The following is a 23,677-nucleotide window of genomic DNA, read 5'->3' as shown; positions in this document are numbered from 1 at the left end:
TGAAAAAGCATTCTTGGGCACCTTTAAAAGTTGGAGGATTTCTTTTCAAAGAAATTAATATTTTATTCAGCAAGGACACGTGAAATTTGTCAGGCGACAATAAAGACATTTATAATGTTAAAAAAGATTTGCTGTTCTTTTGAACTTCCTATTCATCAAAGAATTTGAAAACAAACCAAAAAAAAAAACCAAAAAAAAAAACCAAATCTATCATGGTATCCCCAAAAATATTAAGCGGAACAACTATATATATATTAGGGATGGGCATTTCAAGCAAAAATAATATTCGAAAATCGCTGGGAATTATTCGATTATTATTCGAAAATCGCATCCCTCCCCTGCACGCACGCACACACAAACAGAGAGAGGGAGAGAGACCATTCACGCTTTCTATCTGTATGATATTGATAAACTGTTTAATTCATTGGAGAATATGCTGTCTTAACTCAAGCCATATAATGATTGTAATGTGCTAAAACATATTAATATGTTCTTTAATATAAGTGAAAGTAAAATCCGCACGGCCATTCATAACAGTGCGAAGCAGAGCGAGTGCTTTCAATTAATTCCTACGTTGAGCTTCCACATGAATAAACTGAAAACGCTCGCTCTTCGCCAGTGGACTATCAGTGTCGCTCGCTCGCGGCGTTCGCCTCGCTTTTGTCCAGTCCGGCACCTTATAGTGGACACGCACCATGAATGACCGAGGGAATTTTACTTTCACTTTCAAATTATCGCCAATTCGGGAGCGGTGACAAGTGATGATACCGATGTTGTTCCTGAACACCGGCAACACCGACTATCGCAGCAAGCCTACCTCAAGCCATATTGATTTTAGGCTGCCTAAACGCGTTATATCATTGTGAACAGCTTGAATGACGGCACGTGTGTCGTGTGAACATTGATTTTGACGTCTCTGTTATATGCCACGCTTGTCTATGTTCTGCTGTTGTCTAAGAGTTGATTGACAGCTTTTTAGGTGGGTTATTGGCAGCGCGCGCGCCACCCTCTGGTTACATGAACGTGTCACCATTGAAAACATGAGGATTTTTTTTAAGACGACAATCGCACAACCTATTCGATATTCTATAATTAAATCAACTAATCGAATATTCGAAAATCGTGACACATCCCTAATATATATATATATATATATATATATATATATATATATATATATATATATATATATATATAGAAGGGATGGATTCTGGAATCCACTGCCGCTTCAATATATATATCTTTTAAGTTAATAATCAACATATATCTTTCTGTTAAATAATTTGAATGACTTCTTCAACGTATGTTAAAGCATTTCTTTTCCTTTTCAAACACTAGAAAATAAGTTTTAATATTGTCTGTACCTCTTACTGAGAGGAAAGAACATGTTATCAGTATGTTTTGAAAAGGTTTCCTGCTCAGAGCAGAGCTCAGATCAACTTTAGCCTTGAAGAAGCTGTGAATCATGTATCTGTATGTGTGCTAAGTGTTCTGTGCAGGTCCTTTGTACTGGACAACTGGCACTCTGCTTGAGACCAGCAGACGTCATGTCATGACCCCCACAAAAAGACATCCAGTACCTAAATCCAGGGTCCCCTCGTCAGCATCGTGACGAAGGGAGATATGCTTCTGACTATCTGTCCATGTGTGGAAGATTACCAAATCTGTCTATATATATATATATATATATATATATATATACGTGTGTGTGTGTGTGTAATATTAAATGCTCTTTTACAACATTATTACCTAATATAACAACATGCATGTTGTTTACTGACTAGTATAATTACATGTAGCTTAATAACTTCACCTAAATTAATAGTTTGTTATTATTATTAATTATTAAATTAATTTATATAGTTTAAAACCTTAGATACTATATGAAGAGATTAACTTATTTGCATTTTTTAATTTCATTTAATTTCATTACATTTGTTTGTTTTCCTTTTTAATAATAGAGACATTAAGAGTGGAGTCTGCAGAGAAGATGGATTCAAACAAGTCACAAGTTGGATTCGAACTTGGGTCACGCAAAAAGAAAAAAAAAAGGAAAAATTCAAGGCCACTTCTCTGACATCTTAAGTGCATTTATTCATAGTTCTGTCTGTTTCCAACAGACTATTGTGCGCAAATAGCTGCACAGTGCTGTTTACACCTTGGCTTGTGCAAATAGTCATTACGATTAAACTATTTGCTAACAATATGAACAAGAAACCCCTTTTTTATGATAGTAGAGTGTTTAATAAATTGCTTCATAACAATTTCATGCCCTTGCCACAGTAAACAACAATTCCATGAAAAAAATCAAGCACAAAGAAAGATTTAAAGGCACCAAAGCTTTTTCTTTATATTCCATAGACATGATTTTTATACTGTAGAAAATGTATATTCTATCACCTAACCCTAAATGCACCCATCACAGAAAACTCAGCATTTTTTATAAAAATATCACTTAGTATGATTTATAAGCTGTTTTCATCATGGGGCCAAAAGGATAAGGATTTCAGATATTGCTATCTTTGTTGGGACATTTTGTCCCCATAAAGAATAGGGTTTACTAGGACCACCCACACACCTTCAAATCTCAAGCAGTCCATTTACCTTCCGTGCAAGATAAGCAAAGACATAAGAGGTGTAGAATCAGATAGAACTTGACCGTGACTGTATCTCAACAATATTTATGACACCGGACCAAAATATTACTCTCTCATTGTTTTACACACTATAGAACAATTCTGCCTCTAGACCTGACACTTTAAGGTACAACATGAAAGATAAGCTCAATTATCTCTGCAGTTCAATTAGGGCAGATCTGGTACATTAGTTTTATCAATAAGTTCATCAGACTGGGCTGTAGTGATTTTAATATCGCTGCTGACAAATCCTGAGCAGGAGGTGTTTTATCATGGGAGGTGCTCCTGGGAGCAGGAGGTGTTAAAAGAGTTACAGTCTGATTTGATCTTATCCTGCATGTTTGTCTACAGTGGTTATTAACTGTACGGACCCTTATCCTCGCACAAAAAACACATGCGCGGCTGAGAATTAAGCACATGCCAGCACTTTTGTCTCCACGCTTTTGGCCCTGTCATGTGTGAACATAAGCAAACAGACAGAGATAAACACACAGATGCATGGAGAGCAAGATTTAGGGCAGGATGTGTGCTGTAAATATGAGGCTTTAATGGCCACTTGCTTCCTTCCCGCTCAAACACAAGCTGCTTATTCGGGAAAGGCCAGCATTAAATCCTTTTAATGAGTGCAGCATTTGCCTACTGTATGTGTAAAATAAGACTGGATTATATGTCAGTCAGAAAATATCACCCTGCCCTGAAAGCACAGACCCTGTATACAGCACATCAAAACTATCAACGAAAGGCAAGGCTGCACCGTCGCACAAAAGACATATGTCTCGGTGATTCAAACCAGGGATCAAATAATGCACAGAAAAAGATGGTGTGAAAGAGACTGAGAAATTCTGTCAATATAAAAAAGAGAAAAGGGGAAGCACATAGAGAAAAATGACTAACATAAGACACATGCACAAAAAAAGTCAAATAAATCCATTTTTGTGGTGTGCTGAATGCAAAAACCAATCCTCCGTGTTGCCGCTCTCAGACCCATGAATGTGAGGGGATCTTACAGTATAGCCACAACACAGTCCTCCCACGGGAGTATCTCTCTCTCTCTCTCTCTCTCTCTCAATGTAGATAGCACATATGTGTATTTGGCTGCCAATACTAAGCTCTAGGGGGAGGGAAGGGAGCAGATAAAGTAGGGAGAGAAAAAGAGGAGGTGTAAGTGGGAGCAGGCTGAAGTGAGAGAGAAAGATAGAGTGGAGGGAAAAGGGAGGCAAACGTCTAATGATCCATCCTTCAGGCCTGCCACAGCGAGTGTGAAATATGGTGCCAAAGTCTCATACTTCATCCTCAGGCCTAGTGTCGTTTTGCAGGGGCAGACAAGCTGGGCGAGTGGGCTGGCGAGGCATTGGCTGCACGAGTGCAGTCATAATCACAGTACACGTACACACACTTAGGGAATGATATAAACAAAAGAAAAGCCAATATCGACCTTAAATTCAAGAGCAACAAAGGAAATGCTGTGAAACTGCAGACAAAGAAATAGAAAAATGAAAAATCTGTCATTATATACTCAACCTCATTTCTTTTTGAAAAGCTGTATGATTTTTTTTTAATTTTTTTATTCTGTGGAACACAAAAGGAGATCTTACGTAAAATGTCCAAGCTGCCATACAATGAAAGTGAATGGTGACCATGGCTTCAAGGCAAGATTTTCAGGAAGTAAAAAAAAATTATTTCAGTTTTCAGTCTCACACAAAGCTATCAGAAGAAGGTCATGTAGAGAAAATTGTTGTCCTTTTTGTTCCCCTTTTACTTTTGTGATATGCCAAGTATAGACAATTCAATATGGTATAAAAAAAGAGATTTTTTTTTATTTCACTTTATATATATATATATATATATATATATATATATATATATATAAAATAAAATGATGCATAAATATCTTCTTTTGCATTCCACAAAAGATAATTTACTTAAATTATCTGAAATTACCCATGACTTGGTTTTTGAACAACATGACGGTGAGTAAATGATGACAATTGTCATTTTTGGGTGAATTATCCATTAATAATGTGCATATGCATATATTATATATTATGCAGTTGTTATTTTCTATTTTCTAGGACAAAAACAAAGCATTTTTTACTACATGAAAATGGTTCATTTCTCTTTTAAAATCAAAGCTACTCAGCTTAAAGCAGAAACATTTATTTTGCTGAAATCTAATTCTGTGCAAAGTATTGTTTTATTAGAGACAACGTAAAACTTTGTTTACCATTTCGATATTAAAACAGTTCTTTAAAAGACACACAATGTCAGAACGAAAACTGAAAAAATTGTACCTTTGGGGATACAGCAGCTTGTCACTGGGTCAGTACAAAAGAGACAACTTTGTACCTTACCTACAGCTATAAAAATATGACATATTAGTAGTAATATGTACCCTCATGGCACTGCTATGAACCTTTTAGGAGTAAATAAGTTACTAAAGTCCCCTTTAAGGGTTCTGCACCAATGTTAAGCTGTTGTATCCTTAAATCCTGTATAAAAAAACATTCGGAGAGTGCAGGGTTTGATTTTTAAGCCACTGTTATGTAATTATGAAGAGTTATATAGATCTAATGCAGTCTAAAAACTTAACTGTTACAGACTGCGCCCACTTTAAGGCTTGATTTACCCTCTCTGCAGTTTTGACACAAGATGGATGTTCAACGGGAGCAGCAGATCAATTTAACATTATCCTCAATTTGCAGTAATTGGATTGAGAAAACAATCCGTCATCCAGAATCAATTAAACAACAAGTGGGATATTTTGTGGGGGCCTCGTTCTCATCGACCTCTTAAAAATGAGGCAGCGACTCCTAGATTATGCACTGCCCTTCATTCTCTCTTTTGCTCCCTGCCTCTCTTTCTCTCGCTCTCATTCGTTCCCTTCACATATCTCAACCATTGCCAATAGCCCAGGGCAGTGAAGACTAATCAAGATATACTGGCGATATGCGGATCTATCTGGCTGTTGACATTTATGCCGCTGCCCAACACAAGGTGTTTGTGCTTTATGACACCTGTCTGTCCCTGCGTTTTCACAGTGGTGACATTATCTGCGAAATAAAATATGATTTATTCGGGGTGATGCAAGAGCACACTACATCGCCTTAAGGGCCCTCATAAGTATTACTGACTGCCGTCCACTTGCATCGTCGGAGGCCATAGGGAAGACAAGATGCCCTGCAATCGGTCGAGCAGAAACTGAAAAGGTGATGTCAATGTTGCGAGTGTGACCTGTAGACATGAATGTATCAGAGCGCCTCGGGCTTACCTGACCTCTCTGTATTCCTCCACCTAAGAGTGGAATAATGAGCACAAGGTTTCCCTCAGAACAGCTAGAACGACGCAGCGGTTGTCATCATGTGATATGTGGTCCCGGAATCTTTTAGATTACTTTATGCAACCACTGATAAATAGCAATGTGTTTACCACAGCGGTTTGTGCAGATCCCTTCTTTTGTTATTTTTTGAACCATCATCAATACTTGGGTTTGATAATGTGACTGAGATGTTGTAATGACACTAGGCAAGCATGCAATATGGAGTTCACCTGAAAATCTGTCATCATTTACTTGTCATTCTAAACCCACATAAGGTTCTTTCTTCTGTGGAATATTAAATGGATTATTGATAGCACAACATCCAAGATGCTCTTTTCCATTCAATGAAAGTGAATGGTGACCAACTGTCAAAGTATCCACATTTGTTACAGAAGTTGTTTTTTATGTTGTTTTTTTGTTAATGTTAGTTGAAGCTGCAGTCCGCAACTTTTTTGTGTTAAAAATTTACAAAAATTATATAATGAGAATATACAACATGAATTTATTTTCCAAACTGTATTTTTGTCTTATCCTGAATCATTATGGTACACTTATAATAAGTGTTTATATTCGACTATTTCAGACCAGACTGGTAGGACTCGCCACAGAGTATCACAGTAATTGCGTGACTCGCCATAGACATACACAGAGAAAAGTAGCTCCGGCTACAATGTTCTTCCGCAAGACGCGTGCAGTTCTGTTTATTAACCGCTAGAGGGCCAAAAATTGCGGACAGCAGCTTTAAAAAATACAACTGATCATTGTTAGTTTTAGCTCAGGTCCATTAAATAATAATTACAACTTTTGATTTTAGTAATGTCATTAACTAAATTAACATTAACTAATAAATGCTATTTTAAATGCTAATAAATGCTATAATAAAAGTATTTTTCATTGTCAGTTTGGTAATAATTAATTAACATGTTAACTAATGAAGCCTTATGTCACTAAGTGTTACTGAACAATAACAAATAATCAGAACATTTTCAATCATTATAGGGTATGTTGAAGTCCATATTAAAATATAAAAATGTTTAAGTTTGAGAACAAATAGCCTATTAAGTCTTTAAGTATTTGGTGCTGTGATGAACAACATTGTGAATACAAAAAAAAAAAAAAAAAAAAAAAAATTGTAATTGGTGTTTGAAGCATTTTAAATACTGTTCAGTCAACCAGCTGCTTTGTTTATGGGGTTTCCGGAGTAACCGCTGCATTTCTGCTGTTCCATCAGTGCCAGTCAGAGAGTGAATGTGCACTTTCAGTGCGTCTCCTTCACTCGTTCCACCATGTGCTTCTCATGCACTGGGCTTTTTTACATCTGAGTGCGCGTGTCCTTTTGACGCAGCAAACAGCGGTGTTGTGAATTTTATACGCTTGATGGGGAAAGTATTCTTAAAATGTAATATAAAAATCTGATAATTCGTAATAAATAATTATTCACAGTATTTTTAAGTGCCCACGATAACAATATCGTGCATATTCATTATCGCGATATTTCGTATTACCGAACATCGGCAAATGTATGACATTCAATCAATTTTTTTCTCACACAAAGCTATTATATGGCTTTATCATCTATTTTCATTAAAAATAAAGGTTCCAAAAATGGGATTTGACAGTGATGTGACCAATTTTGGGTTCCCAAAAGAACCTTTCAGTTCTTAAAGGACCTATGTTTTTCTTAGTGAGAAGTACATTTTAATAACACAGAACCTTAATTTCACTATTAAAAACCTTTTTGTGGGATGGAAAGATTCCATAGGTGTTAAATGTTTAGTGTTTTCCAGCCTTTCCTGGTGGCAAAGACTGTCTTTATGAGTGAGTCACTCAGTAGCGAAGACTTTTATACTGAAAAGACTGAATTGAACATGGAACAAGACGCAACTGACAAGTGCTTTGACTAGTGCTGTCAGTCACGGAAAACTCCTTAACTATTAAAAGGACAAGATATTGCAGCGGACATTTAAACATATTTTTTTATTATGAACATAGGAATGACCTGAAGAAAAATGCTAATTCTGAATGCAGGTAATAAATTCATTCAATCGATCTTTTTCTCACAATACTCATCTACATAATATAGTAAGCTTCAATAAACAATATAAATTGAGAACAAAGAGTTTATGTTGCTAAGAGTGGTTGCAAAGGGTGTGGTGATACACAGAACCGTTGGGTGAAGCAGTCATAGCCATAGGTCTTTATTTTTTAGAATTTATATTGAAATAGCAGCGTGAACGTTCTTTAAAACATCTCCTTTTGTGTTCAACGAAAGGACAAAAAAGTCACACGGGGTGAAATAATATGAGGCTGAGTATAGGCTATAATGACAATATTTTCATTTCGGGGTGAAAAAAATCCTTTAATGGAAAACTCTTTTGTATGTTGTTAGATAAAAAAGACAAAAGACTCAAAGTTGACATGTCCTTGTGTATCATTCATTGCCTGGCATGGTTTAGTTGTGCTCTGCTTTGATAACTAAAGCAACAGCAGGCAAAAAGCTTGTTGATTCATTACTCTGAAAAAGATAAAAGCAGAAAAGATTCTTTTCCCTCCGCAGCTCTCCTCCTCTGAAGCCATCCTCCTCCGTCTCCTCCTCCCCTCAACCATGAGTGAGCAGTCTTGAGCCCCTTGGGGCCGGACTCTCTTTGCCAAAAATAACTGCATTGCTCAGATCAGGCAGCACAGTGGTCTAATCCAACTTGTGTAGTTTGGGAGGAGAAGGGGAGGGGGGGTAGAGGGGTGGTGTTACTGGAGAACCCTACATTCACACAAGACGGCAAACCACAGGAATGACTATTTAACATCAGTTACAGCTGTTAGTTGAGCTCACATTCAGATGATAAATACTTAAAAACAGCAATCAATCGACACAATGATAGAGTCTGCTACTGCGGGGCTACAAGCTGTGCTGTTCGGAGAAGATGGGATTTCTCACAGGAACCTGAGGAAGGACAACAGCGCGAAGCAAACTGATATTAACACGTTTTCTTATATTGAGAGAGTATCTCTTGAATTTCACTACCACTTGGGATCAGTAAGGTTTTTATTTTTTAATGCTTTTATTCAGCAAGGTCATGTTACAAAAGATTTGTATTTCAAATAAATGTGTTCTTTTGAACTTTCTATTCAAAGAATACTGAAAAAAACATGGATCACTGTAATATTAAGCACAACTATTTTCAACTTTGATAATAATATGAAATATTTCTTGAGCAGCAAATCAGCATATTAGAATGATTTCTGAGGGATCATGTGACTGGAGTAATGACTGCTGAATATTCAGCCTTGCTATCATAGGAAATAAATTGCAATTTCAAATATATTAATATTACATTTTGTTCAAATACATGCAGCTCTTATTACGTGAGCATAATAGTCTTCTTTTAAAAACAAAACAAAAAATCTCACACCCCAAACTGTTGAACGATCTGTTTATTATGTTGTTTTTCTTGTTTTAAGCACAAACCTCAGTGACTTTAGTTAGATTTATATTGAAAATAAGCGGAGGAAAAAACAATTTGCCAAGAGGGTAAGAAAAATAAACTCGAAAATCAAGTCTTTATATAGCACTTTATACAATAGATTGCTTAAAAGCAAGCAGCTTTACAGAATTACAGATGAAAAACAGTGTCAGTGTCTCATTTCATCAGAAGAACTTCATTTTCTACTACAAAGCGGCTCTCCAATGTGTTCATGGTTTTACTCGCAGACATCTGACCTCAACGGACTGAACAAAAGAAATGAACTGGACAAGATTACCACATGAAAGAAGGCGGAGCCTCCATGCACATCTACCTATTATGTAATCGCCACAGACCAATGGTAGTTTGAATGTGTTTACCAGCCGAAGCAACCTTTTCCCGAAAGTTCAATTTGGAAAGCTGTTTCAAACTTCGTTTGACCTGGTTTTGTCCGAAATTATGTCACATCAGTTTGTTCTTCGATTGTTCCTAGTGTATCGGGGCCTTTAATGTCTCATGCAATTTTGCTTCACCATGTTTGATATTTTTAACTGGAAAAGAAAATAATTTAAGTGATCTTATGTATGGTTCTCCGAGTCGTGTGATAAGAGCAGAGAGGGGATGTTCTTAGGGAATATGAAATTGAAACATATTGCAGTCAGCTTCACTGTGATGTATTATTTCAGATGTGTTTATTTCAGATGCTGTTTAGATGTAATGTCTATGCAGATAGAAATGAACTAGTTCATACTTAGATGTAATAGCACCGAAGAGGCGGAAAGAGCTTCCTTTGTTACTTATTCGTAATCTGTGCACTCAGAAAAAAAAGAGAGTAATCAAAAAATGGAAATTGCTGGGGTTTGGTTCAAAATGTACACACACACAAATTCCTCTCTTGTCACAAAAACAGGACTCTCTCTTTTAAGACAGAGACAACATCTGTCAGCAAATAGAGTTGTGGCTGTGTCCGTAGACAGATATCCACATCGCCATCACAGCCAGAGAGACAACCTATCAATGGTATAATCAAGAAATCAATCAAACCATCAGGACTGCATTCACTCCCACTGCGCAGTCTTCAGGTCAACAAATCAACACAAAGACACGCCAGTCAACCAATCAGACCAAGTGAATGGTACATATTGGCTTGAGGTCACTCATCAAACAATCAGCTAATAAGGCTCCAAATAATAAGTAATCATCCAGACCAGCAGCCTCCCTGTAGAGGGTAAACAAGTCAATTGTGTCCAAGCAGACCTCTCGGCGCATGCCGAGTCCCAACTGCTAGAGCTGTCGTGCCAGCACTTCTAAAGTAACGGCAGCCCAAATGCGTGCTAAATGTCAGTACGGGGGAGGTGGAAATGCAAAGAAGCTCTTAAAAATGGTTTGAAAAATAATAACAAAAATTGGGAAAATATCCTTTGATTGGAAGCTGCATTCAGAAAGCTCTCCAGCAATTTTAAATGCTGAGACCTTCACATTCATTTTCCCTTAAAGACCACACGAAATCAAAATATTCTGAAATCAAATGTTATTAAAAATAATAAATAAATAAAATGTCCCTGGCCCCTCTGACATGATTTATCACTCGAAACAAAATACAAAATACACTACTGTTCAAAAGTTGGTAGGTCAAATAGTTCAAATGTTAATCGATAGAGGTCTCTTATGCTCACCAAGGCTTTTGATGGTAATATTGTGCATTATTATTAAAATAACTGTTTTATATTTTAAAATGTCATTACTCCAATTTTCAGTGTAATTCTAATATTCAGCACTTATTTGAGATAAAGTTTGTAACAATATAAAAGTCTTTACTGTCATTTTGATTAATTTAAAGGTGCCATCGAACGTTTTTTTACAAGATGTAATATAAGTCTAAGGTGTCCCCTGAATGTGTCTGTGAAGTTTCAGCTCAAAATACCCTACAGATTTTTTTTTAATTAAATTTTTTAACTGCCTATTTTGGGGCATCATTAAATATGAGCCGATTTATGCTGCGCGGCCCCTTTAATTCTCGTGCTCTCCACCCACGGAGCTCGCGCTTGCTTTAAACAGCATAAACAAAGTTTACACAGCTAATATGGATCTTTACAAAGCGTTCGTCATGCAGCATGTCTAATCGCATAAGTACAGTGTTTATTTGGATGTTTACATTTGATTCTGAATGAGTTTGAGGCTATATGCTCCGTGGCTAACGGCTAATGCTACACTGTTGGAGAGATTTATAAAGAATGAAGATGTGTTTATGAATTATACAGACTACAAGTGTTTAAAAATGAAAATAGCGACGGCTCTTGTCTCCGCGGATACAGTAATAAATGATGGTAACTTTAAATACATTTAACAGTACATTAGCAACATGCTAACGAAACATTTAGAACAGGGGTCATCAACTATATTTGTCCAAGGGCCAGAATTTTTCACTGCAGACACTGTAAGGGCCAGATACTCGTAATATAAAATAAAATTTGAATTGTATCCTAATATGTTATTATTTGATATACTAATTCTAATTCCAAATTTATGTTATTTTTTACATATTACCTACTGCAGCAAGCCACCAGGGGGCGATAGCGATATTTTAGGCTTCATATTCGTGAGGCTGTCAAGCTGTCCATCACTGTCACGCAATTGTGCGAAAATCCCAGGCAAGGAAAATTTTGACATTTGTGAAAAAATGAGCACGTGAAACAATAAAAGATGTTCAATGAGAGAACGCGTTTATCGTCATTCTTGACTGAAGGCAGGCTATGGCACAAGCTATTTTTCAGAAGGCTTTTTTTTTTTCGTTAGATTTAAAAATAAAAAACGGTTCTCATTCCCCCTTGAATAAGGCCGGCGACACACTGGCTGCGTGAGCGTCTCACCTGCGTGGCGTGTCCGTTTTTTTTTCGGCTCCCATATTTAACAGGTTGGAGTTTGCACACTGAGACGCGCGTCTCAGGCGCGCTCGAGCCACGCAGAAAACGCGTGCATGCTAGAAATAGAACCGACGCGTGTTCCAGCCCTATGGTTCCAGCAACGGGAGTGTTCTCTGGCTAGAGCGCAGAACAGTGGAGTTTGTATGGACCTAAGTGCATGTCTGAACTTGTGTTTTGTTGCTTTGACATTGTGTAAAATAGAATAATAGAAACAAAATGTATTAGCATTTTACCCGTTATTAGCAATCTAAATTGATCTCGTTTTTAATTTAACTTAATTTCGTTTTTCTTTATTTAAATTTCGTTTTTTCTTTATTTAAATTTCGTTTTTTCTTTATTTAAATTTCGTTTTTCTTTATTTAAATTTCGTTTTTCTTTATTTAAATCTACCCTTACTGTGCCAATTTGTTAGTCAGAAAAATATTAGACTACCTTAAAAGTATTGCTTAATTTAACAGACCTGTGTGTGCGTTTTATATCACTAGTGCAGTGTCCGTTCTCGGAGCATAAGCCCTGCCCGCGTGAGGTGCGCCGCTTCCCGCTGTCTCGCGTGTCCATCTATATTGCACCAAATTCGACACTGCACTCCCTTGTGAAGTCGATTGGATGAACGGTTCTCGAAATAATATAAATGCAAACGGACATACAGACACAGATTCCTGCCTTTATTAGAGAGAAAAATATGTTCAGCCCCTCTCTCCGAAGCTTCGAATAGTCGATGTTCATCAAAAATGGTATTCGGACAAGCCCTAAACTTTTTCCTCTTACAAGGCTATTCCTGATTTCATTATTATTCTGGGGGCCGGATGGAAATCTCTGGCGGGCCGGATTTGGCCCGCGGGCCGCCAGTTGACGTTGCATGATTTAGAAAGACAACTTACAAATATCACTAAAAATATCATGTTATCATGGATCATGTCAGTTATTATTGCTCCATCTGCCATTTTTCGCTATTGTCCTTGCTTGCTTACCTAGTCTGATGATTCGGCTGTGCACAGATCCAGACATTAATACTGGCTGCCCTTGTCTAATGCCTTTCATAATGTTGGGAACATGGGCTGGCATATGCAAATATTGGGGGCGTACACCCCGACTGTTACGCAACAGTCGGTGTTATGTTGAGATTCGCCTGTTCTTCGGAGGTCTTTTAAACAAATGAGATTTACATAAGAAGGAGGAAACAATGGAGTTTGAGACTCACTGTATGTCATTTCCATGTACTGAACTCTTGTTATTTAACTATGCCAAGATAAATTCAATTTTCAATTCGATGGCACCTTTAATGCATCCTTGCTGAACAATTTCTTAAAAAATAAAAAAAAATCAACGTACACCAAACATTTGAACAGCAGTGTATTTTCAATATCAACTTTCTCAGCCTCTGAAACAATTTCCTTTTCTTCAAATTTCCAGCTGAATTTTTTGTTTTTTGTTTCAGCTGTTTCATAATAAGCCATTTGTGTGTTAATTTGATCATCCCGACCAGCCGGACAAAGCAACATTGGTTCAACCAATGGCATGAATTATACGTTTTGCAGACCTTTTGCAGAAAGTGAAATGCTCAGCAAACAAACAAAGGAAAACAGCACTTTGCCAATGTCAGTTTGTTTCAATAAACAGGCTCAGGAGGGTTAAATGTATTTCCTACCAAGCAGGGTGATGATGCAGGCCAGGATGGCGATGAGAGCTCCGGTGCTGAGTCCAGCTGACAGCATAAAGGCCTCTGTGCCACATGACTGGGGCGTCCCATTAGGGTCACAGTCACACACTCTAATAGACAGCGTGTTGGTGCTGCTGAGGGCAGGGGACCCGCTGTCCACTATCAACACTGGCAGTCGATACATAGCCTGTTCCCTCCTCTGAAAACCACTCCGCTTAGTTAGAACAGAAGCGGTATTGTCTGCAGAGAGAAGAGAGAGAAAGAGACATGATATCATGTGAAAAATGAAAAAAATACTCCTATTAATAGATAAAATCAAGCTTTTTCTGTCTTAGGAATAAGATCTGAGATTCAAGGATTCGCTATAAACTGTCCTAATGAAATTACATACCTTTATTGTCTCGGAGGGTGAAGTTCATGTTCCCAGCTGTCTCTGCAGTGAGGGAGAAGAAGAAGCGATGCCCGCTGGGTGGTTCATCTTTATCCACTGCACTTACGGTTTCAATGACCTAAGACAGTGAGAGGGAGTAAAGAACAGGAAGATGAATACTGCTGTTATTGCCTCACTACAGACAAAATAATCCACAGCTCTCTCGCTTAAAACACTGCAGTGTTACAATAACAATGAATGTTTCAGATTATACTATATGTAAACCTGAATTTTTCATGAATGGAATTAATTAATTGATAAGTTGAATAATTAGTTAGAAAAAAAGAAATGAATAGCATGTGTCAATATTTGCTCAGAAAAGCCCCAGGAAGATAATTTAAGACATTACAATATTGTGGCAAGTTCAAGCACTGAACTAGTCAACTAATTATGAACAATGAATTAAGTCAATGTATTATTTCTATATAACAGAACATACACTGTACAGAGTGGATATGAGCAGCTTCTTCGAGTAGTTATATCTAATGTGATCTAGTCATTTTTAGGTATTTGTTGGTGCAACCTAATGTAATCAAACTGAATCCTTCAAAATATAATATTCTTGAGTTAGAATAGATGCTACTCTATGAATATTTTTAGGTAAAATTGTGATAACATTTTTTAACAGTACAGTCCACAACAACCCATTTCACAAAATTCTTATTTATTGGTCCGTGTACACATGGATTGAGACAGACGTCTTTGCCAATTATGTAGCATCTCGCTGGCTTTTCAGCATCTCTCGCCATGAGACAAATTTTTAAGTTCACTTCAGAATTAAAATTTCCTGATAATTTACTCACCCCCATATCATCCAAGATGTTTATGTCTGTCTTTCTTCAGTCGAAAAGAAATTAAGGTTTTGAGGAAATCATTCCAGGATTCTTCTCCATATATACCCCCTTTCCACCAGCATGAACCAGGTGCTAGTTCAGAGCTAGTGCTAGTGCCAGTTCGGAGTTGGTTCAACTGACGAGCCTTCTAAGAACCAGTTTGCCTTTCCACAGGCTAGAGAGCCACCACAGAGCCAGGTCTTGCGTCACTGTATACGTCTCATATTTCACAGCAAAGCTAGCGCCGCAGCGCCAAACACAAACACACCAGGCTCATTTGAGATGCATCGGCTTCTCGCAAAGCGATCGGCGCATGACATCAAAGCTCCGCGAGAACGATCCAAAAGTACAAGGAGTCGTATGTTCTACAAACGCTCCCGCGGATCCGCGGCACCCGCCGGTCCGCGCTGCTCCGATGCATCTCGAACAAGCCTTCTATCAACAATCGCGGATGTTTCACTACTGTTGATGCTCATGGCTTTGCGAACCTACATCGGCATCCAAACACGGCTCGCCGTAATTTGTATATAGACGGAGATTATGATCGAGCTGCTATTAGCTCGATTAGCTGCTATTTCAAAAATGGCGGTCACAAGTTTCTTGTTGGTCACGGTAACCCTGCCCCCAGCCCCTGACGCAAGCGGTTCTTACTTCTAGCCCAGCAATGTTTTGGTGCTACTTACGAACCACTTTTTCTGGTTCGGAGCTGGTGCTTTGTGTGTCGAAAGACAAAGAACTGATTTGAAACTAGGCTCTGGCTCCGAACCAGCACTCAAACTGCCTTGGTGGAAAAGGGGTAATAGTGGACTTCAATTGGGACCAACGCATTGAAGGTCCAAATTGCAGTTTCAGTGCAGCTTCAAATGGCTCTACACGATCCCAGACGAGGAATAAGGGTCTTATCTAACAAAACGATTAGTCATTTTATTAAAAAAAATAAAAATGTATATACTTTTTAACCACAAATGCTTGCCTTGAACTAGCTTTGCGATGCGCCATGCATTATGTAATCACGTTGGAAAGATCCATCTCATTTTCTCCTCCATGACATCATTTTACCTTTTTTTGTAAAGGCTGTTTGACTTAGTCTTTGCAACTTCGCTAGACCCTTATTCCTCGGCTGCGATCATGTAGAGCCCTCTACAAACCTTAATTTCTTTTCGACTGAAGAAAGAAAGACATAAAAGTCTTGGATGACATGAGGGTGAGTAAATTATCAGTAAATTTTAATTCCGAAGTGAACTAATCCTTTAAGACAGTTATCATTAACTTCTAAATATTAACCTCAAGACCCTTTACCCTTTTTAACACATTTCTTTAGAGAATTAATTCTGGTAGCAGCTTTTTTTCATGTTACACCACACAACAAATTTCAACCATCAGCTGAATTCAAGGTGGTGAACTTGGAGGAAACAAATACACAATTCACAAGTTTAAATCACACTGAAAACAACATCAGGAGGATAGACGAAGCCAGTAAGCTATCTGTGAGAAATGATGCCCATATGGTATCCAGGGATTTAGCAAAGTAGAGGGCCATCCCAGTCTAAATCTGGAGTGAAACCTCCCCAAAGCTGGGCAAAGTGCTGTGTTTTAGAGATGAATATCAGGGTGACCCATCAGGTGGTACGCTAAGAAGATTCTCCTGACACACTGTTGTGGCCTAATCTGTGGGCTTTGGCTGGGTTAAATACTCTGTGCACAGCTCTTCCCTTGTGTCAGGCTGCAGTCAGCACAAACTCAATCTGCTTGAAAAATCTCCTAAAACCTCACACACAAGCCGAATGCAGCAGATCTGTGGGCTAACAGACTCTTCTGTATTTTTCCTTGTTCGTCCGAGGAATATGACCTTGTGCTAACCAAGAGCTTTTCAGCGCTGTAATTCTCCACTCATTTATTTTTATTTAATTACCCCCCCCCCCCTTTTTTTTTTTTCGCTAAGTGAGTATTTGGCAATGGGAACTCTGATGGATTTATCATTTATCTGTAAATATTTTTGAAATCGTAAAACGTTGTGCTATTAAAAACCTGCATAAATGACACAAGCAGCACAGGATGTTCCCTCAGCACCAAGCGCTGATTACAGTAAACGGTGACAAATTTAATTACCGATAGTCCATTAAGGCAAATGCAAAGTGTATTGATAAAATCATTGAGGCAATGGGTTCATTTAAAATGAATAAGAACATCTTGCCAAAGCAGAGCAGCTTAAACAAAACCTGATTTTGCATTTGACCAAGAAGAAAAGTAAAAAAAAAAAAAAAAAAAGAAAATGGAAAAAATATGGGTGATTTATGCTCCTTTCGCAGTACATGTAAAAATGGCTAGTGGGCAAGGGATCTCTCCCGTGCCACCTGATTTTAAAGAGGGGAAATCTTCACTGTGGTGAGACCTCCTGTGAAGAGATAGCAGTCACGAACGCTTTAAAACACCAGTCTGTCAGCCTGCCACTGCTGACTGTGTCTCTGTGGCATAGAAACAAGACAGAATATAGACGACCTTAAAAGAGATAAAAACCCCCTGGGAAAACACTCACTCCTCATAATCTAATCTGCTAAATCACCTGTAACAAATCATCTGGCTCATTTATAGACCGAAGCTTCAATTCATATTAAGCTTCTATTAAATTCAAAAAGTCATATTAGGAACAAAAGAGAAACCAAGGGCACAGAGAAAAGAGCTTTGCGCTGGGAAGCGAAGGTGAAGACATACGTTTGGTGCATGTGACCCCATTACAGGCACTTGTTGGATGGGGATCTGGGGACCTTTTTCAACAAGCCATCTGTTTTATACTCAGATGCAATGATGGGGAATATTCCCTCTTGTATCACGTAGATTGGAGATGGTTGATTAAGATCACCTAGTCATCCAACAACAGACTTTATATAGATTTTTTTCATGCATTTTTTAAAGTTTTGAATTTTTTAGAGGCCAAGCTTTCGTTGTTAATAGAACTGAGTGTCAACAACAGCAAAGACGTGCAATATATATCAAAAATGTGTAAATTAAACAACACTGCGTTTAAAATAACACTGTTGTGTTATTTTTTAATGTCTGGCAGTGAGCGTTGCATTTTTTTATGACGCTGTATCAAGTTAAAGGGTTAGTTCACCCAAAAATGAAAGTTCTGTCATTAATTACTCACCCTTATGTTGTTCCAAACCCGTAAAACCTTCGTTCATTTTCAGAAAATATTTTTGATAAAATCCGTTGGCTCAGTATGGCCTTCATTGACAGCAAGATAATTAACACTTTCAAATGCCCAGAAAGTTACTAAAGACAAATTTAAAACAGTTCATGTGATTATAGTGGTTCAACCTTAATGTTATGAAGCGACGAGAATACTGTTTGGCACACCAAAAAAACTAAACAAAATAACGACTTTATGCAACAATATCTAGCGATGGACGATTTCAAAACACTGCTTCGAAGCTTCACGAATCTTTTGTTTCGAATCAGTGGTTCGGAGCACGTATCAAACTGCCAAAGTCACATCCCCAAATGGTGAACCATTGAAATTTCTAAACGTTTCGAAACACTTATGATGTAACGAAGCTTTGTTTACTGAAATCATGTGACTTTGGCAGTTTGATACATGCTCTGAACCACTGATTCGAAACAAAAGATTTGTAAAGCTTCGAAGCTTCATGAAGCAGTGTTTTGAAATCGTCCATCACTAGATATTGTTGAATAAAGTCATTATTTTGTTTTTTTGGTGCACAAAAAGGTTTAACCACTATAGTCACATGAACTGTTTTAAATATGTCTAGCTTTCTGGGTGTTTGAAAGTGTTAATTATCTTGCTGTCAATGCAGGCCTCACTGGTCCATCGGATTTTATCTAAAATATCTTAATTTGTGTTCCACATATGAACAAAGGTCTTGTGGAACGACATGAGGGTGAATAATTAATGACACAATTTTAATTTTTGGGTGAACTAACCCTTTAAAAACAGCGCAAATGAATCTGCATTCTAGTTCATTACATTGTACTACTATTTCTTTTTAACACAAGAACACGGGATCAAACAAAAACAAAACCAGCCTAATTATACAGGACTACATTAGAAAGATTTTTCGAGTGGTCATTCAGTCAACCCTCATTTTGAAATAATGTACTTCTCCTACATAGTTCTCTGAGTACATAGCAAAAAAGAGAACAAATTGAATTTGCACTCACAACCTGGTTTCATTTGCTCACGAAACCTGGCAAAAGCTTTACTGCACAACTATATGCAACAATTCATTTGTGCTCCAGGCAATTCTGAATTTAAATTCAAGAGCTCCATACAGTCTCTTTTAGAGGGGGTAGCTTCTTGATGGAAGCAGGTGTGAAGCTCTAAATATACAAATGTGCAGATGAGGCGTACGAAAACACGAAGTGGAGATACACAATGTAACAACAGGCACGAAAGCTGGCTGAAAAAGAGCCTATTTCGCCTCAGACGCAAATAGACAAACAGCATTTGCGACTATTTTGCAAGGCATTGAAGTGACAAAGAACGTAAAAGTGCTATCACTGTTTGTTGATGATATTGTGCCTCACGGCAAACACTCTGTCTGATCAAAATTCTTCGTCTAACAGCTCCAGAATGCCACATTCAAAGGCTTTGACTTTCAGATTTGGTCTCCAAAAGCACTTCAGGATGTCTGAGAGCCTCTGTTCTGCAGGTACAGCGTTTTAAGGGCCGCGATAAGGACAGAGTGATCGTGCTAAGAATCACAGGAGAGATCCATGCAATCGAGACAGCATTTGACTCACTGCTGTATTGCTCAAGTGCTCCCATGGCTGAAGATATGGAAGTGAACATGTATCACAGGGGAAACTAAATCATTATGAAAACATACAGATGCTTTCATCTCTATTCAGAGAAAGAGAGACCATTCTACTGTTCCTCGGAGAGGCGGGAAAGTAATTTAGTCTCTAATATGAGAGAGAGCTCTGAAACTTAGAAGTGATGGAAGTCTGGGGTGTCCAAAACACATGGAGAGTGTTCTTGGGGGACTTCGGTAATGCGTTTCAAGGCTGCGATAGCATTTGTGAAAAGAGCCCACCAGCACCTTTTCATTTAGGCAAAACAAACACTGTTCCCTGTGACTCTGAGACACAGGCAGGCCAGGACTAATTGTTATGGCCCAGACAATCATGCCACTACAGGGGATTGTATCTCATGCTCACTAAACCCTGTAGCCTTGTTCTGTTCTCTCTTTGTTTTGAGAGCTCTTGTGGGAGAGATTTTTTTTCTAAAGAAAAAGAAAAACATCCTTCAGTATTCTTTCACTGCTCCCAAAAGAACTGATCAGATCAAGTCAATTTCTGATACACTATTAAAAACAACACTATAATTGAATGAGTAAGAATTTCAAACACCTCTACAAATGCTTGACTATTAACTCTCCTCTAAAACCATCTGTCAAGGATGTAAATTAAACAATTACAGTTACTAAGTGGGGTTTCTAATGAAGCTTGCTTACTAGTAAAACGTAACTGTGAGATGATGAATGTGATTTCACCAGTGCAACATGTTTCTGGATCAACATCTTTGTTGATCCTGGAACAAAACTGTGATCAAGAAAAACATCAGATTTGAGGGATAAGTTCACAGTTTAGGCTTACAACCAGGGTTAGGCATTAGATATTCGCATTCATAAGAAAAAGCCACAACCAAGTAACAAATTATGAGAAATAAATTTGCAGTTGTGAGATATGAAGTCGCAATTCTGAGATAAATTCGCAATTAAAAGAAAGACAACTGTAAGATATGAAGTTACAAGAAATTACAAGAAATAAATTTGCATTTGTGAGATATGAAGTCTCAATTCTGAGATAAATTCACAATTAAGAGAAAGACAAGTGTAAGATATGAAGCTCCAAGAAATTACAAGAAATAAATGTGCAATTGTGAGATATGAAGTCACAATTGTGAGTAATGAAGTCACAATTCTGACATATTCGCAATTATGAGAAAGACAACTGTAAGATATGAAGTTACAAGAAATTACAAGAAATAAATTTGCAATTGTGAGATATGAAGTCTCAATTCTGAGATAAATTCACAATTAAGAGAAAGACAAGTGTAAGATATGAAGCTCCAAGAAATTAAAGAAATAAATGTGCAATTGTGAGATATGTAGCTGCAATTCTGAGATAAATTCGCAATTATGAGAAAGACAACTGTAAGATATGAAGTTACAATAAATTACAAGAAATAAATTTGCAGTTGTGAGATATGAAGTCACAATTCTGACATAAATTCGCAATTATGAGAAAGACAACTGTAAGATATGAAGTTACAAGAAATTACAAGAAATAAATTTGCAGTTGTGAGATATGAAGTCACAATTGTGAGATATAAAGTCACAATTCTGACATAAATTCACAATTATGAGAAAGACAAGTGTAAGATATGAAGTTACAAGAAATTACAAGAAATAAATGTGCAATTGTGAGATATTGTCACGGATCCCTTGTCTCCCGGACTCCAAATCCCATGATCCTCGTGTCTCCTCACCTGCACTCACTTCCCTCGTCTTCTCCTCCTCATCACGGATTGCCTGCACCTGTTCCTTATTGTCAGCACACCCTTTATAATGGACTCACTCCCTTCACTCCTTGTCTGTCCTAAATGTTATATAGATTGTGTTGGTTGTTTGTTCTGCTCCTGTGTTCATTAAATACCCTTTGATTTGTGGATATCTGTATACTTCTTGTCTCTACAACCAGCATCCGTAACAGAAGGACAGACCAATACCGTTGGATATCCACAGTGGAAACAATGGGGATTTTCCTTGTTCCTGTACCCCCGAAGCCTCTCAACACGGAGGAAAGGATTTGCCGTTTACGGCAGAGTGGCAGGCCGTTGGAGAGGTATGTGGAGGAGTTTTTGGAGGTTTCTTATTTGGTGAGCTGGACTGATGCCTGCCTTAATGCTGTTTTTCTGATGGGACTGGACAAGGACGTTATTCGTTATAACGAACCAGCCTGTAAATTCTCCTTAGTCGATTCCCTGAATGTGATTCTCCTGTTAAATGGTTCTAGTTTTGTAGTAGATAAAGTTCTGGAGAACCAGAGTCCTTGTCCAGCCCCATCAGCAGCTTATCGGGCATCACCAGCTCACCTTACCCCAAAACCCTGCACATACCGCTTCAACGGTCCTGCCCACTCCTGGCCGCCAGCCGCCGAGCAAGCAGCTCCGGTCTCCGCCGAGCAAGCAGCTCCGGTCTCCGCCGAGCAAGCAGCTCCGGTCTCCGCCGAGCAAGCAGCTCCGGTCTCCGCCGAGCAAGCAGCTCCGGTCTCCGCCGAGCAAGCAGCTCCGGTCTCCGCCGAGCCAGCTCCTGTACCAGTGGGGCTTCTCATTGTTTATGAGGGAATGAACTGGACCCCTCTTCATACAGCTCCAGCCGCCGCCGCCGCCGAGCCCTCAGCTCCAGCCGCCGCCGCCGCCGAGCCCTCAGCTCCAGCCGCCGCCGCCGCCGAGCCCTCAGCTCCAGCCGCCGCCGCCGAGCCCTCCGCTCCAGTCTCAGCCGCCGAGCCCTCCGCTCCAGTCTCAGCCGCCGAGCCCTCCGCTCCAGTCTCAGCCGCCGAGCCCTCAGCTCCAGCCGCCGCCGCCGCCGAGCCTGCCTCTCCAGTCTCCGCCGCCGAGCCCGCATCTCCAGTCTCCGCCACCGAGCCCACCGCTCCAGTCTCCGCCGAGCCCGCCGCTCCAGTCTCCGCCGCCGAGCCCTCCGCTCCAGTCTCGGCCGCCGAGCCCACCGCTCCAGTCTCGGCCGCCGAGCCCACCGCTCCAGTCTCGGCCGCCGAGCCCTCCGCTCCAGTCTCGGCCGCCGAGCCCTCCGCTCCAGTCTCAGCCGCCGCCGCCGCCGAGCCTGCATCTCCAGTCTCGGCCGCCGAGCCCACTGCTCCAGTCTCAGCCGCCGAGCCCGCCGCTCCTATCTCAGCCGCCGAGCCAGCCGCCCCAATCTCAGCCGCCGAATCAGCTACTCCACGCGCCGCCAAGCCCGCTCCATGCTCCTCCACCCACATATCCATGATGTCTCTGGGACTCCTTGTTGCTATCCTAAACCTCCCCAAGTATTTTTTTGGGGGGGCCAAGTACCCGTGGGTGGGGGACATGTGGGCGCCACACATGGGGGTGGGCTCCGAACACTGCCGTGCCAGCCCACGTCTCCTGACCCGCCGTGGCCGCCCACTGCACCTGACCCGCCATGGCTGCCCGCTGCACCTGACCCGCCGTGGCCGCCCACTGCACCTGACCCGCCGTGGCTGCCCGCTGTACCTGACCCGCCATGGCTCATGGGCCCGCCCAGGGCGCCCACCCCCCCTCCCCGGTGTTTCTCCTACGGCGCGAGGACGCGCCTACCGGGAGGGGGAGGTACTGTCACGGATCCCTTGTCTCCCGGACTCCAAATCCCATGATC

The 23,677-nt window shown here is 39.6% G+C and overlaps 1 protein-coding gene across 2 annotated transcripts in view; it reads right to left on the bottom strand.

The window, feature by feature from the left end:
• cdh7a (cadherin 7a) overlaps window positions 1–23,677 on the bottom strand; it is a 72,649-nt gene that overhangs the window by 2,728 nt on the left and 46,244 nt on the right. Inside the window, exons 1-3 of one of the 2 annotated variants that reach the window (XM_048163968.1) lie at window positions 15,231–15,284; window positions 14,389–14,506; window positions 13,986–14,237 (exon numbers count right to left, since the gene is read on the bottom strand). In XM_048163968.1, the coding sequence (XP_048019925.1) occupies window positions 13,986–14,237; window positions 14,389–14,506; window positions 15,231–15,236 (376 nt within the window). In that variant the 5' untranslated portion in view covers window positions 15,237–15,284. Of the gene's footprint in view, window positions 1–13,985; window positions 14,238–14,388; window positions 14,507–15,230; window positions 15,285–23,677 lie in introns of those variants that run through there. The other variant, XM_048163967.1, reaches the window with a different exon arrangement.

The sequence above is a fragment of the Megalobrama amblycephala genome, linkage group LG17, assembly GCF_018812025.1.
Source record: "Megalobrama amblycephala isolate DHTTF-2021 linkage group LG17, ASM1881202v1, whole genome shotgun sequence".
Taxonomy (NCBI): Eukaryota; Metazoa; Chordata; class Actinopteri; order Cypriniformes; family Xenocyprididae; genus Megalobrama; species Megalobrama amblycephala.
This window is presented reverse-complemented; position numbering and strand designations above follow the sequence as displayed.